Source organism: Saccostrea echinata, unplaced genomic scaffold, assembly GCF_033153115.1.
Source record: "Saccostrea echinata isolate AGI-Se365-2 ecotype Australia unplaced genomic scaffold, CSIRO_AGI_Sech_v1 ptg000029l, whole genome shotgun sequence".
NCBI classification, from domain to species: Eukaryota; Metazoa; Mollusca; class Bivalvia; order Ostreida; family Ostreidae; genus Saccostrea; species Saccostrea echinata.
The window spans coordinates 1,940,227-1,956,859 of record NW_026889778.1 but is presented as its reverse complement, the minus strand read 5'-3'; the positions used below and the strand labels follow the sequence as shown (position 1 = coordinate 1,956,859).

Genomic DNA, 16,633 nt, shown 5'->3' with positions numbered 1-16,633 from the left:
ACAGGACCAAGTTATGTCAAGTAAGTGTTGAAACCCAAATGCACCATTTAAAATTTAAATTTTGTAATTTGTTTGTAAATTGGGTCTTGTTTGAAAGATTGTGAAGACATGTACATTTGTATTTTTACATGAATTTATTCTTAAGTCAATGACTGATACCAAAAAAATATGATTTAAAGTTTTAAGAATCCATGTTTATTAGGGACAACTTAATGCCAGGGAGACAGAAATTCTTAAACTCGTACATTATTTGAACAGCTTACCTTTTTGGCATTATTCTCCTTGTCATTTGTTTCTTATTCCCTTAGTCTGAGTTAAACAGTCTGCAAAGTTACCAATGAAATTTTTTGACATGTATATATTTGTACTTTTGTAATCATGAAATAAATTTTAATGACAGTTAATTGATATTTCTTGCTGATTTTTTTTAGTGTTTTTCAGCGTTAAATTTTGCGAGTAAATCTAATGCGTCCTATGACATCTGCCTCAGTTTTCCCCACTAGATACACAGATTGAAATGTTCCATAAACTTTCAAGTTGTCAAATGAAAATTTAAACAAAAATGACAAAATACCTGATGCTTCCTTCTTCATTTAGTGGTCTCATGGTAGTTTCCAGTCTCATGATCCTTGCCAGGCTTCAAGGTTCTTACTAGAAACTAACAATACAATGCAGACTTTATTAAAGAGTATAATTCCAAAAAATACACCATGTCAAAACATCAGTGTAAATTTAACATTAACTGATACTTAATATCTGTTTATATAGTCTTCCACTAACTAAAGTTTAACATGCAAAACCTGGAAATATTTAACTGTGTATGTTTGTTTGGTCTTCATGGACTTGACTGTATGCCAAAAAGTATTTTACACATATTCAATTCGTTTCTTCTGTTTAAAAAATTAATAAATATTGAAATATACAAAATATCATCTGCACTAAATTATATACAATATTTGTGTTTTAATGTTTCACCGTATTAAGTATTACAAAGAACCACTCTCCACTTACCCTACTGGCCAGGATATCTATACTTCTTCCAACATTCCCTTGACTGTAGGCCTAGCTAGACCAAGCTTTTTGGGAAAGAGAACATGCTTTAAGTGAAGAATAAGCGTCCATGATGGGCATCCGTTGGGCATTGCGTTACATTTTCACTATGTATCTAAACATTGCCGCTCCTTGAACTCCTATATTGCGCTTCTCGGTGAATTCTCGCGAGAAGATGCTTACAAGACGGTGTAAAGTGATTTCGTACCATACCATGAAAATGCGGTTTGTCATTTTATTCTTGAAAATGATAATTTGTGATGAATAAGAACTTATGTTTTTTCTACAAAAAGAAAGTATATTTTTAGCGAACATTTTATGACAAATTAATATTCAAAGCTGAGTTGACAGGTGGTGTGCCCTTCATACACTGTGTGCTAATTGATCGAAGATCACTTTTTTGTACCAGTTCTCGGAAGTTCACGCGAGAGAATGCTGCAGACACGATGTAGGGGTATTTTGTATACCATTAAGAAATAGCCCGACATTTTTACCGAGTCTTGTGAAAAGAAACACATAATTTTTTTTAACAGTGACAAAACGAACTGCATATTAGTAAAATAAAATATAAATGACCGTGCTCAACCAATTTCACTGATATAAAGTGTTACAGCACAAACACTTTTCCAATTACGATGATGATACATTTATGCCAATAACAATTTGTATGGAAACCGTCCAACACACATGGCGGATCGTAGAGCAGAACATTGTTGTCACATTGTGCAGTAAACAACGACTTTTTTTCACATCTGCAAGCCTGTCACGATATTTGTAAGTATTGTATTGCTTAGTGATGAATGAACATAAATATGTCTGACCGTTAGGGCAAGCGCAGTTTTATTGTTTTTAATAATTATTCTACAACTCCAAACCTCTGAAATGTTATTATGATCTCTGTTTATGACGATAAAATTTTCAGTAAACTCTTTTAGTTTTACTGCGTATTTTAGGTTCATCTTTAAAAAAAAAAAACGATAGTCAGTATTAAAAACAAAATGGGAAATAATATTATTCTCAAATTCTCCATACAACAAGATTCCTAGCCTCTCAGATTATTCAGACAAAATCTGATATACCCGAACCGTTTTTAATTAAGGTGGCCGACTGGGAATTTCATTGCGCAATACTTCGCGCAGCATAGTAAAATAAAGCGTATTTACTCTTTTAAAGCAACTATTTTTACAAAATTTATAAAAATTAACAAATTTCGGAAATCTCAGGTTAAAAAATCTAATTATGTTTTTAAATAACTGATTTTTTAAACGATTTTTCAAATGATGGGTTGATAGACGTCCTAATAGTGTGTTTTTGACGTTATGAATAACCGAACTTCTTTAAGCGGGGACATTAATTATGCCATAAAATAAAAAGTATAAAATACATGCTCTTGAAATTTTGAACATAGGAAATTGAGATTCTAACAATCATTTTTGTAATTTTTTATGTAAATCTGTGTTATCTGTCATGTTTTGTTGTACTCCATAAAAACAGGAAAATATCATGAATTTTGACATTTTGAGATGCCCCCTCTGAAAACTAGACGGTAGAATTTTGTGTTTCTTGCACAAAATGTACAACATAGTATTACCCATCAAATAATATAATTTGAGCAAAAAGTCTATAGTAGCATTTGTATAATTTGCTCCGAAGTGCGAAAAAATGGTATTTTCCTATATAATCCTATAGTAAATGTACCTGTATTTTGAGATGGTCCCTCAAAAATAACCAGACGGTAGATTTTCACTAAACTTGGCATGTATACTAAAGTCAATGTAAGGTACATATGCTATAAAATTAGAGAGTTTCTCTATGGTAGTTTTTACACAATGAAACCCCAGTCGGCTCCCTTAAGTCAGAAAGTGACGAAAGTATGATGTCACATACAAAGTCATGTTTTCTGAGTATTCAGACGATATAGTTCTTAGGTCTGGAAATTGCATTTTATAATATTAATTTAAATTTTATTTAGTGAACTCTTGTTTCAATGACTCATGTTTAGTTTTCTTTTATACAGTATCTCTGGCTGCTATGGGCGATGACAACAGTGAAATCATACAGATTCAGATGAAGATAATAATGATAGTGATGTCAACGACAGTTTGATGAACCAAATGACACTGATAAAGAGAAGATACAAGGAATGATACTTCTAGCCAGGCATGATAGTTTACTGTTTAGTAACCACCTCAAATCAGTGATTTGTTTTTCTGACATCCGTTCAACATTTGAAACTAGCTGTTCCTGGTTTTAGAAATTGTTCATATGTAGACCATGCTCTTGCGTATCAAATCAACTGAGAGGTATAAACCCCGTATGCAGGTGATGAAGAAGATATAGGAGAGTCTTTTCTTATGTCATAATTTGAGCAAGATATGTTTAGCCGAAATGAAATGTGAAATGACATTGGAAATGACAGATGAAGAAAATTTACTGCTCCATCCTCCTGTGTCCCTAATGGTCTTCTGAATTTAAAGCCATTGGAAAACCAACTTAAAGAGGAACACCTTATCTTTGGTGATACAATTATGGGGAAAAAATATTACTTCTACAGGGAAGCAAAAATCGTATTATTACTTGTATTGCAAGATGGCCAAATTTGTATGACCAGTGCTTTTGAAGAAAACTATGCTTGCACTCAGTGTCCCATGAACAAAGCATTCTAAAGACAGAGAGTACAATTGAATTCTAATGGATAAAGATCACCTCAGAAATGTTAGACTTGTGCGATTTGAAAATGGTATAATATTGTTTGTCTGTAAACATGGTTTTCTGTAATACCTATTCATAACTCTTCCCTGACAGCTTCGGTATTTCAGAAAATATTCGATAGAAAAAAATAAATTGTACTAGGGTCAGTGTCTTTCTATGTCTCAAGTATAATATGTGAGAATTAAAAATTTATTCTTTTTATGATTTTCTGGATATTATTCATTAAAAGCAATATAAATTCCTGTCATTATGTTATAACATTTATTAGCATGTGCATGTTTAAATAAATTTTAATTTGTCCTGACATTAAGTCAAAAGTCTTAGGAAATGGGAATGTCATAAAATAAGTAACTCCTGGCTTTACAATGAAATGTCCTGGCGAGATTTGGATTTGAAATGTTTAACAAAGAAGTCCTGGGAGATCCCAGGAAATCCTGAATTCAAATCCCAGGATTATTAATCTTAGGATTTCCTCAAATCAGATTGTGAGGAAATCCTAGGAATTCTTGGGACATCTTAGGAATTCCTGAGAAGTATTTCAAAGTCAGGAATGATTTCTGCAAGGTTAGTTGCTTGCCTCGTTTTTGAAATTATTCGTGTGTAGAGCATGCTTTTGAGTATCGAATCATACGGGGGACATAAACTCTTCATGCAGTTGATAAGGGTATATTGCTACATAGATAAAGGAAGTTAACAATAAAAATAAGTTAATCACATTTATCATAGAGCTTGGTTGTTAGATTACACTTAACATCTTTTTCTAGTAAAATATCCAAATATGAAACATATATGTCAGTCTCTGTGGTATTTTTTATTTCAAGTTCGCTGGACAAAAACGCGGAACTTAAGGGGCACCAAACCTGGGATCACATGCCTAGGTGTAGAAGGAATTCCCTGTCGATCACTCGGGGGTCAGTGAAGACACTTGGATCTGCACTTCCTGAGGATGCTTCCATACAAACATCACTAATCGGGTAAGGGGGTGGTGGCGTAGTTCAGATTTTTTTTTTTTTTTTTTTTTTTTTTTTTTTTTTTGACAAGCAAAAAAATTGTCATATTCGTTTGAAGGTGTGTTACTGTATATGTTAAGTAAATTATTTAATTATGAAATTTTACCTTTGGATTAAATTAAGATTATATACAAGTTAAACAAGCAGAATTAAAAAAAGCCAAAAAATCAAACGGGGGTAGTGCACAGGTACTAGATCATTTGCGAAATTATTTTGTCAAAAACATTCTGATTGTACACATACTCTGAAGTTGATAAGAAAAAGATGCTTGAGTTTCTTATTGATATATCCGTGTAGTTTTTGGAGATCAGCTCTTCCAACAATCTGAAGGAATTTCCATGGGTACCAAATTGCGCCCCCTTATTAGCAGACCTATTTTTGTATTCATATGAAGCAGAATTTACTCTAAAACTTCTACATAAAAAGAAGGAAACACTTGCTGTGGCCTTCAACTCGACATTCAGATATATCGACGACATTTTATCAATTAACAATAGCTACCTCCATTCATATGTCAATTCGATATATAACAGTGAGCATGAAATAAAAGATACCATAGAATTTGAATTATCTATTTCATATTTGGATATTTTACTAGAAAAAAAGAATTTAATGGTAACCTACCAAAAAAGCTTTATGATAAACGGGTGATGACTTCTATTTTTTAGTCGTCAACTTCCCTTACTTACGAAGCAATATACCCTTATCACCTGCTTATGGGGTTTTTGTCTCCCAGTTGATTCGATACTTAAGAGCATACTATATGTATGAACAATTTCTAAAATGAGGCAAGCTATTGACAAACAAATTGATGAAACAAGGTTATCAATAGTCTCATATGAAGTCATCAATTCGCAAGTTTTATGGTCGATACAATGACCTTGTCAGCAAATACAACTTATTATTAAGTCAAATGCTGACTGACGTTTTTCATACTGATTGTTAGGTCGTTATTTACACACTGAATTGTCTTCAGATTTTTTCCGTTTTTCTCGATCATGACAAGAAGCACACGGCGGGTGTGACCGGTCGATCGGCAGGGGATGCTCACTCCTCCATGGCATCTGATCCAACCTCTAATGTTTTTGGAGGTCCCTGTTTGCTCTGCTCCCAATATGTATTGTTTAATTGAACTTAATTTGAGCTGGAATACTGTTCGCTATCTCCATATATTTCAATCTCCATATTTCATCCGCCTTTGTTTCTTGAGAAGATCCTTAACGATTTTCTGTATATATTCCTATGTAAAACTTTGATCACCCATTGTGGCCCTACCCTACCACTTGAGGTCATGATTTGAACACAACTGATTTTGTTTTTGTTTGTTTCTTTGTTGTTTAACGTCCCTTTAGAGAAAATTTCACTCATATGGAGACCCCACCACCTGTCGGTGGAGGGCTGCAAATTTAGACCTATGCTTGCTGTTAGCACCCAGGGCCATTGAGCAGTGAAAGATCTTTTTCTTGTCAGCACCTACAAAATTTAACGTACACTATGTAATGAAGTTTTTACCTATCATCCCTTCTGACCCAGTAGTTCTTGAGAAGAACATTTTGAAAGAATTTTTCCCATATATTCTATGAAACTTTGATCACCTATTGTAGCCCCACCCTTCCCCCTAGGGACATGATTTAATAAAATGAATCTACACTTTATAATGAATCTTTCACATAAGTTTCAACTTTTCTGTCACAGTTGTTCCTGAGAAGATTTTTAAAAGATGTCACTAAATATTCACTAATTTTTAACAACTAATTTAAACAACTTGAGAGGGCAATTGGCCCTTCACTTTAACTAACTTGAATCCCCTTTATCAATGGATGATTTGTGGCAAGTTTGGTTGAAATTGGCCCAATGGTTTACAGAATGTGAAAAATTTAGAGACGGACAACAGACAAAATATGATCAGAAAAGCTCATTTCAGCTTTTAGCTCAGGTGAGCTAGAAATATCAACCCCGACACCAATTATATCGGCACATGTAGAAGAATAACGCAAAAAAAAAAAAAAATAATTTCAAAACAATCATTACTACTGAACACTTTTTTTTCAATTTCCAAGTACATATAATAAAAAAATAATATGTTGATTTATCAGATATCTCATGAGTTGCAGTATTTGGATATATCATAGTTTATGATGTACACTAATCCTGGACACAATTTTCTGACCAAAACCTTTTCTTCCTACAGTATTGCGAGTTATGCTAGATATATACAACTTGTTTAGCTATTTATTTGCCACACTTCGTCGATCCTTCTGTGTGTGTGAGTGTGTGTGTGGGTGAGGGTGTGTGTGTCAATCTCTCTCTCTGACCTAAGTAAATATCCTTCAACATAATATATCGGCGACAAGATGTGCAAATGTTCACAGTACATGTCGCCGCCGACAAATTGTGAAGATACGTGACTGTACCTTTTGTCAATCATTATACAGGAGGAAAAAAAGGCTCGTCTCGATACATATTGTTGCTGTAAGTTGTGACTGTTCTGGTTCTCTGAATCTTTATGATAACTTTTCAATCGTCAACTTCCCTTACTTATGCAGCAATATACCTTCATCACCTACGGGGTTTATATCTCTCAGTTGATTCGATACGCAAGAGCATGCTCTACCTATGTACAATTTCTAAAACGAAGTAAATTATTGACAAACAAGTTGATGAAACAAGAACATCGGCAGTCTCGTTTCAAGTCATCATTTCGTAAGTTCTATGGTCGATACAATGACCTTGTCAGCAAATACAATTTATCATTGAGTCAAATGCTGACTGACGTTTTTCATACTAATTGTTAGGCCATTATTTACACACTGAATTGTCGACGGATTTTTCCGTTATTTTCCGATCATGACAAGGAGCACACGGCGGGTGTGACCGGTCGGGCAGGGGATGCTCACTCCTCCATAGCACCTGATCCCACCTCTGATGTTGTGGAGGTCCGTGTTTGCTCTGCTCCTGTTTTGAAATGTTTAATGGCCTTTTGAGCTTGAATACTGCTCGTTATCTCCACATATTTCATCATACAAGAGGCAGGAGGATAAAACGTTGTGAATGTGCAGGTGCCCTTATGTCTTAGGTGAGTGTATGTTTATCCTTCTGGATCTAAGCAAGTTTAAGCTGAAAACAAAAATCTCAAAAACCAAATTTTTAAAATTATTTAAATGATTTTATTTCAAGAAATCACTAACAAAAAAAAAACCATGATACAATGTTTATCTTTAATAATAAGCATACATGTGTGTGTACTGTTCACCGGCCCGTGGGACAGTAAAATTATAAGACACAGCAACATAGAAAATCTACTGAAGATATTGTCCAACCATCATAACCTGGTTTACAGACATTTCTTTATGCAAGAGATAGTTACTCTTTTTTAAATAATATAATGGGTTAAAACTAGAAATGCGGCACACAGAATTTATCCAAAACATCACATGATCTTCTTTCAAATAGATAGTTTCATACAAAATCTAAAGAAGATGGGTGAACAAGGCGTGCAGAATGCCTATAACTTCAAATATTGAAAAAATAATGTTCAATTTGTGAATTAAGCATTTAAGGTAAAGTTCTCATTATTGAAATTTATGAAATTATGATCAGCAAAACTTTTCTTAGAAAAAAAGATATCGGAAAAAATTATTCTTTTATTAAAAAAATGAAATGGTATTCGTGGGACTCGAACCCTTAACAATATAAATCCGAAGTATCATATTGCTTTGAAACAAACACGCTAACCACTACGCTACACAGCTCCTGAAGAACAGTGGCATTTAAATCATGTTTGTGATATGACCCTTGACTTAATGGACTTCAAGTATTTCTCAGAAAGATGCGACTGCTTTGTCATAAAAGTGTACTTTTAAGGTATAGTGGGTCTTTGCTCCATGTTTTTGTAAACCAAAAAATGTATATAATTATGCAAACTTTTAGGATTAACTTTCAAAAAAAATGTAGCGAAGACCCACTCATATCGAAAAAAATTGTTGAAGTGTGAGAAAATGATCCTTTTTGTCCTCTTTAGTGTGTGTATGCTATTTCGTAGGCAAATAATTTCAGTCTTTGTGAGATTTTTGTAAATTGTAGAGATTTTACATAAATTATACTTTAATGTTAGATGAAATATCAGAGAAAATTTTGATATAATTGAGATTTTATTTTTCACTTCATGTTTGTCGCACTATAGGCACTTCGCCCGCCTTGTTCACCCATCTTCTTTTATTTTGGTATATTTTAACATTTGGAAAAAAAGCTATACAATGCTTGTTTTACAATATTGTTAGGACTTCAGATCTTTGTACAACTACATCACCTAAATGTTTGATGATGTGAACTTTTACACACTGCTGATGAAGGACAAACATTGACTCCGTCCACCAGGTTACACATGATTGGACAATCGCCCACCAGGTTACGCATGATTGGACAATAAGACAGCCTCAGTACAAGAAATCACTTCATACAATCATTAGTGATGATGAAATCAACATGTTATCATGTGACAAAGGATACGTAAGTTACTCTGTAACATGTATTTCTTACGTTATATATATATATCATGTTACACAGGGTCTGAAAATATAAGGATATCAGGTGTTCTCAGCAGCAAAAATCGACTGGGATTTCTTAATGTTTTGTATTAGCAGTTTTGTATTAACCCACTGAAAAATAATCTCAAAACTGCAGCCCATTACTATCAGAAATAAAGAAATTAAAAAAAACTTTTTAAAAATTTATAATACATTAAAAAAATGTTTCTCAATGTCAATAAATTTGTAAAGAAAATCAACTTAGTGATAGAAAAATATTCATTTTTTTAAACATACACGTGCAAATAAAACGTTATATCATTATAACTAAAACACTGGATAAAATAAATATTTTTCACAGAAGAGTAACATTTGTTAAATTCCTTTCTTCAGAGAGTTTAGTAAATACTTAGTAATGATTAATAATTATCACATTATACATAAACATATAGCACATACAAATCATTATCTTTCAGAATCTATTGAGCAACTGTACAAAACCGGGTCTGAAGAAAGTCATAAGGCAGTCTGTTGTCATTCCAACATATATAAATCTTTTTCTACCACAGTAAATACTTTAAAACTCTTGATTTTGTACTCTATCTTTTGAAAATAAATCAAAAATTTATGATCAGTCTACCATTTTAAAGAAAGGGGGAGGGGGATACAAAACATAGTTACGGGATTGTAGTCGATTTGTACAACTGACTGACTATAGAAATCATGTTCACAAAATATTAAGATTTTTTATGAGAAAAAAAAAAACATTTCATCTACTTCTATTGCACTAACACACACTCCTCTCAAAAATAAACATCATTTACAAAACATAAAGAGTTAGCCTATGGCTTGCATTTGTGTATCATCAGTTCTCCGGTGTGTTCACGAGTACTACAAAATGGCTCAATGTCTAATACAGAACGTTATCACAGTTTCAGCATTAAAAACAGTCTTAGATAAAAATTGTTTAAGACAATGAGGGAAGAGTTTTCCATTTGTAAATGATTTAAATTTTTTCTATTTCCTGAAAGAAACATTATTTCGCAAGAGATATCTGGAGTGTTTTTGTTTACAGTTTTAATTAAATTTATCCAATGATGCTCTTTGCTGGTCTCTAAATAGCCATATAAAGGGCCAACCTATAAATTTGTAATCCAACACTGAAGCTAAAAGATCCCTCTACCTTTGAAAATAATTTTTATTGTTGCATCACCCGTTACTTATTTCATACATTTAAAATAGAAAATGGACAATACAAAGAGAAAATAGAATATTGAAAAACTTATTGTAATAGACCCAACCCTCACCCCTCTTTCAGGTAAAATTAATTTTTCATATTTATGTCACAATTTTAAAAATAAACAGGATTAATTAGCACTTGTGTATTGAATAGACACTTTTTTTTGGAATTATTACAAAAAAAAAAAAAAAGAAAAAAAAAATAGGAGAACTCAAATATTGGCACCAATGTGTTTCAAAACCAGAATAATCTAGCACTATTAATCATTTTCTGGCATTGTGGAATGACTACAGATTTGGGTTTTTTTTTAATTTTGTTTTTGTTTTATTTTGAACATTTGTCTTTGCGTAGCATTTCTTGATTCAGGGATATACCATGTGTATTTGTAACCATAAAGAGTGGAAATATCAACTGATTACAGAAACTGAATGTTTTACCCGATTAATGTATGTCCAACAAAAAGAAGTCACTTTTTGTCAAGTGTATACAGGAATAAAGTCCAATACACGACTTCACGTAATAATATCAAACCTCTTGTAGCACAAACTCAAATACTCAAGTCAAGAATAATGTAAAAGCAGTCATTTAGCTGCAAATATGAAACCAAATAGACATTTAAGATGATTGAAGAATTATCTAAATTTAAAGTTTTAAGAATAAATGTTGAGTTACCAAATAATTAAAATCTTGGTGTCCCTTTTGCAGTGAAGTAAATATGACTAACTGTCTATATATAGCTTTATCTATACATACTATTTACAAAATGACATATATTTACAAAATCTGTTAAAATATCTACATATGAAATAATCAATGCATGATCATGAGATAAATGTTCATAAAATCTTCGAAAACCGAAGACCAAAAAAAAAAAACACACATTGTATCACAAAACCAATAAAACGACTTCTGAAAAAAATTGTGTTCTCAAACAAAAAGCAGAAGCTTTTTTATGTGCCCTGGTGACCTTGAAAATAAAACCATCTACATCAGGAGTAAAGGATTATACCCTAAACCAATGCAGCAGGGCACAGGATCTTTGATCCACCCCTCATGTCTAAACAGCAGGGCACAAAATCTTTGATCCACCCCTCCTGTCTATACAGCAGGGCACAAAATCTTTGATCCACCCCTCCTGTCTATACAGCAGGGCACAAAATCTTTGATCCTCCCCTCCTGTCTATACAGCAGGGCACAGGATCTTTGATCCACCCCTCCTGTCTATACAGCAGGGCACAAAATCTTTGATCCACCCCTCCTGTCTATACAGCAGGGCACAAAATCTTTGATCCTCCCCTTTTGTCTAACATTACATTCATGAAGGAACTGCATCATTAAATTAGTCTTTAACAATAAAACAAAGACTAACACAAAAATAGAGTAGCATCAGTAAATCGCCATTATAAACAACAATACAGCAACGCTGTGCTGGCATTGATAATCAATAGGAGTTGTCCCTCCTTGTACAATGAGAATAGTTATACTACACATCACTTACACGTGCTGTGACTTGGAGTGACAAATTCTGTTGGACATATATATATATATATATGTATATATATATATATATATATATATATATATATATATATATATATATATATATATATATATATATATATATATATATATATATATATATATATATATATATATATATATATATATATATATAAAATTTCAAAAACAAAATGAAGAACCGGTACAGTTTTGCTGGGTGTGTTAAAAATAAAAAATCCAAAAAAAATCACAAAATATTTTCTGCAAGCGCTTTCGCCATGTTAGGCTCTTCAGGCAGTTATACAAATGTCAGGTAGGTTACCTGGTAACGTCCAAAAGCAAAAGTTCATTGTGACGTCATAATAGATCAAGGTAGCGTAAAATTGCCGTATTAGATAATGTACAAATATTGCATTAACTTGAACACATAATATGCGTAAAATCTTACAATATGTTATATAATAATGCATCATTTTCGATTAAGCTGTGGTTTAAAGAGTTTGATAAAGCAGTCCTCTTTTGCCAAACGTAGATTTTCATTTTCATTGGGAAGTTTATAAAAAGGGAAAATCTTAAATATTCCTTTGCCGCATTTTGCAAAATGTTCACAACATGGTGTATTACGCACACTAGGGTCTTTAATTTGTTGTTTGTGTACACGAACCCGGCATTTAGTTTTACAGTTTGTCCAATATAGAATTCTTTGCACGTCGGACAGATTGCACAGTAGATAACGTTTTCGGATTTACAGTTCATTGGTGAATTGGTTCTAATTTCCATTCCTGATTTAAGTTGGATTCTATTTCCCTCTTCTAAATATGTACACGTTCCGCATCTTGGATCTCCGCATTTTTTAATGGTTGGAATTTCCTCCTGTGTAGTAAAACGGGCCTTGGTTAACAATTTTTTAAGATTGGGTGCCTGTCGTCGACTATTGATAATATCATTTGGTTGTATTAAACTTTTCATATTTTCCGATTGTTCTAAAATTGGGTAGAATCTTTTAGCGTCCATAAGGATATTTCTGTTTAAACTCTTTAAACCAAACTTAATCGAAAATGATGCATTATTATATAACATATTGTAAGATTTTACGCATATTATGTGTTCAAGTTAATGCAATATTTGTACATTATCTAATACGGCAACTTTACGCTACCTTGATCTATTATGACGTCACAATGAACTTTTGCTTTTGGACGTTACCAGGTAACCTACCTGACATTTTTATAACTGCCTGAAGAGCCTAACATGGCGAAAGCGCTTGCAAAAAATATTTTGTGATTTTTTTGGATTTTTTATTTTATATATATATATATATATATATATATATATATATATATATATATATATATATATATATATATATATAATATATATATATATATATATATATATATATATATATATATATATATATATATATATATATATATATATATATATATATATATATATATATATATATATATATATATATATATACATAACCATCATTCACTAACACATGGCCTAAACAGGGATCTATTCGTAGACACAACGAATTGTTTATTTTGAATCCACAACACAGCAGTGGCAGGGACGACTCAGGGCAGCTGATTCCATGTCACCTCAGAGAATGACAGTTTCCTTTAAGGCTGTGAAAGCAGTGTCTAAGGAAAGTCAGCTTCTCCAAACTCCTGGGTGACACTGATTGAGATCTTTCAAATGTTCATTTCCTTGCTCTCCACTCTCTAGTTTGTGTGCATGATCAGTTTAGCCCAATAAAGACAAACTGAAATCTCTTTTGGGGGATTGTAAGAAACGCCTATATATTAATAAAATTATAAATAGTTATTTCTAATAATTACAATTTAATTATTCATTTTGAGGGTTAGGAAACCATATTTTCTTTGATTGCTAGATTCTATTGCATTCTTCTACTATCCATGGATACCATTTTTTCTTTGCAAGTAAATGCATGAACTATCGTGCTAATAGTAAATAGAATATTTGTGATTTCCATCTCTCTTACCTAATTTCAAAACTTTTCTTAGAGTTGGCTGTTAGATATTTATTTGTCTCTATGTCTGTCTTTTATTATATCTTATTAACAATTGTTATGAAAAATGTGAAGATAACAAATAGTGATCCCAAAAAAATCAACCAAAAATAAATAAAAATCTATAAAAATCAGATTAAGTACGGATCGATCGATCCCCGGAAATTCCAGAGGAGGGATTGGGTGCCTATAAGGAGTATTGACCTTTCAGTATGTATGCGTGCATGTATCTTATCAACTAAATGAAATTACTTGTCAAATAGTCCTGTTTATATATGAACACAATTATGTACATGTATTTTATTTACAAATTATAATAACCTCTCAAATCAATCCATGTGCGTACGTTTGTACATATAAAAACTAATTACAATAACCTAACAGAAAGCACAGCGTCTGTATAAATTTTCTGAATATATTAAATGAACCAGATTATCCTTCCTCTCTATATATCTGTATATACAAACTCTGTTGTTGTTACTAAATGCACCCCAGAGAAGCTGGGTTTTGTTATCATAACTCAGAACCCATGGTGCACCTATTCCATGTTGTGGTGTCAGAAATAGTGACAGGAATTTTCCGTCCTTGTCAATCATCTGCACTGTGTGGCTGAAAGCATCACACACCAAGATGTGTGACAGCACGTCTGTACAGATTCCTGTTGGATATAGTTCTGCTCCTGGTGGTCCTGTGTAGGAGAAACGATGTCTTCCTCCACGATCTGTCACCACTATAGCATCACGACCAGAGTCAGACACATTAACATCTCCATTATGGTTCTCTGTGATGTCCCCAGGACTTCTATACAGTGTCTGACCCGTAATGTCGTGTTGTATTGTCTGTATGTGTTGTCCTGTGTTGCTATATCGTGCTGCTTTGGCTGGTTCTACTGGGTCATTTCTATACATCCCGACCAGTAGATCCCCATTGAAAGGGGAGCAGTATACACACCATGGATACCATGGCTCTATCTGCTTTATCAGTGTGGATTTTGTCCTGTCGTTTTTATATAGTTTTATGTTATATTTCTTGTCTATATAAATAAGTTCACCTGTAATGGTCACTGTGTGTGCTCCATTTCCATCATATATACTATCTAGGGTATCACCTTTTGTGTTTGTTAAGATGAAATTGTCATACCAATCACTGATCCAGGCCCGGTCTGACGTCACACAGGAAATGTGTCTTACACCTTCATGAACACCTGTCACTGTGACAGATCTGTGTAATACAGGTGTAGACATCAGTTTCATCAGACTGTCATTTCTTATTTGACTTTTGCCTGTCTCTATGATTTGGATTTCGCTCAATAAATTAATCACATCCACCATGTTAATTTTATGGGTTAGGGAGAGCAGGGCCTGCTGTCTAAATTTAGGAGTGGCCTTAATCTTCGGGAAATGAATTTTCTTTAGGAATAAAAGAAATTTTACCGGCCTAATTTTTGACTGTTGACATCTAGGTTCATAGTTCTCTATGCTTGCAATTTGACTTTTTATATTTCTCTTGAGTTGTTTCATAATCGAACTTTCTTGCCCGACTTTAGCCTCAGATATTACAATGTCAGTGAGCTTTTTGATTTCCGCGGCTTTTGCTGTCATTTCTGATTGTTGAATTTCTGAGTGATTTTTTTTATATCAGTTTTGATTCTTGCCAGGAGAAAGCAACCGTTAAAGAGAGTCTCACTTCTGATGTTCCGAATGATTTCTCTGTTTTGTCGACGCCCTGATTGATATTCTGCTCTTATATTCAGTACGAGGTGTTTTTTACATTGGAGACAGACAGGGAGTTTACATGAATGACAGTACTCTTCATAGACTCTTGTCTTGAGATGTAGTTATATTTTTCACAGTAAATTACAACATGGTCAATTGTCTCTAAATCAATAGCATGTTTTTCTTTACACTCTAGACAAAGATGATCTTTACTAGTGTTACAGTAGAATTCTGTGTCCCCTAGACAATGATAACATTGACGTACTTTACACTGTGTGCTGAATCCTAGAATGTCCATAATGTGAAGAGTGATAACTGATAAAACGCTATCTGCAATGATTAATGAAATTATTAAACATAAAGTTTTAGAATTAAAAATAAAACAAGTCTTGTAATCGACACATACCAATGAGAACTATTAAAACTAAGTCTATGCCTTCAGCCAATAAATCACTTTTTTTAGACCTCGTTGTAAGGCGTCTGGAATTTTTAGTCAACAATAATAAGCATTGAATTCTTAATTTTGGAAGTCGTTGGTCTTTAAAAATTGGTGAAGTGTATTGATATAACAGCCGTTTTAACGTGGACAGTTAGATAATGCAGATGAATATTGTAAGGTAAAAAATGACAAATTAATTCTAAAGGTACAATGGATATACTTTTACAACAATTTAATAGGGTAATTGTTTTAGTTAAACTGAGCTAAAACAATGTATATTTTTGGGTCGCTAGTGCATTGCATTTATATGCAGTTCCTATTTCGATTCTACCGCGCCTTGACAAGGTTTCGTATGTGTTATATTGAGTGTTGTAGATTTCTAATGGATTTCACAAATAAA

The 16,633-nt window shown here is 32.9% G+C and overlaps 1 protein-coding gene and 1 pseudogene across 1 annotated transcript; one reads left to right on the top strand and one right to left on the bottom strand.

The window, feature by feature from the left end:
• Window positions 1–13,725, top strand: part of LOC133194317 (uncharacterized) — a 41,927-nt pseudogene extending 28,202 nt beyond the window's left edge.
• Window positions 13,726–14,456: 731 nt separating this feature from the next.
• Window positions 14,457–15,680, bottom strand: LOC133194316 (uncharacterized). The gene has a single exon (XM_061330297.1). It carries the CDS (start codon window positions 15,678–15,680, stop codon window positions 14,457–14,459), a length of 1,224 nt encoding a protein of 407 aa, XP_061186281.1.
• Window positions 15,681–16,633: the final 953 nt, after the last annotated feature.

Coding starts and splice junctions, on each gene's coding strand:
- LOC133194316 (XM_061330297.1), bottom strand. CDS start 15,680: ATGACAGCAAAAGCCGCGGAAATCAAAAAGCTCACTGACATTGTAATA.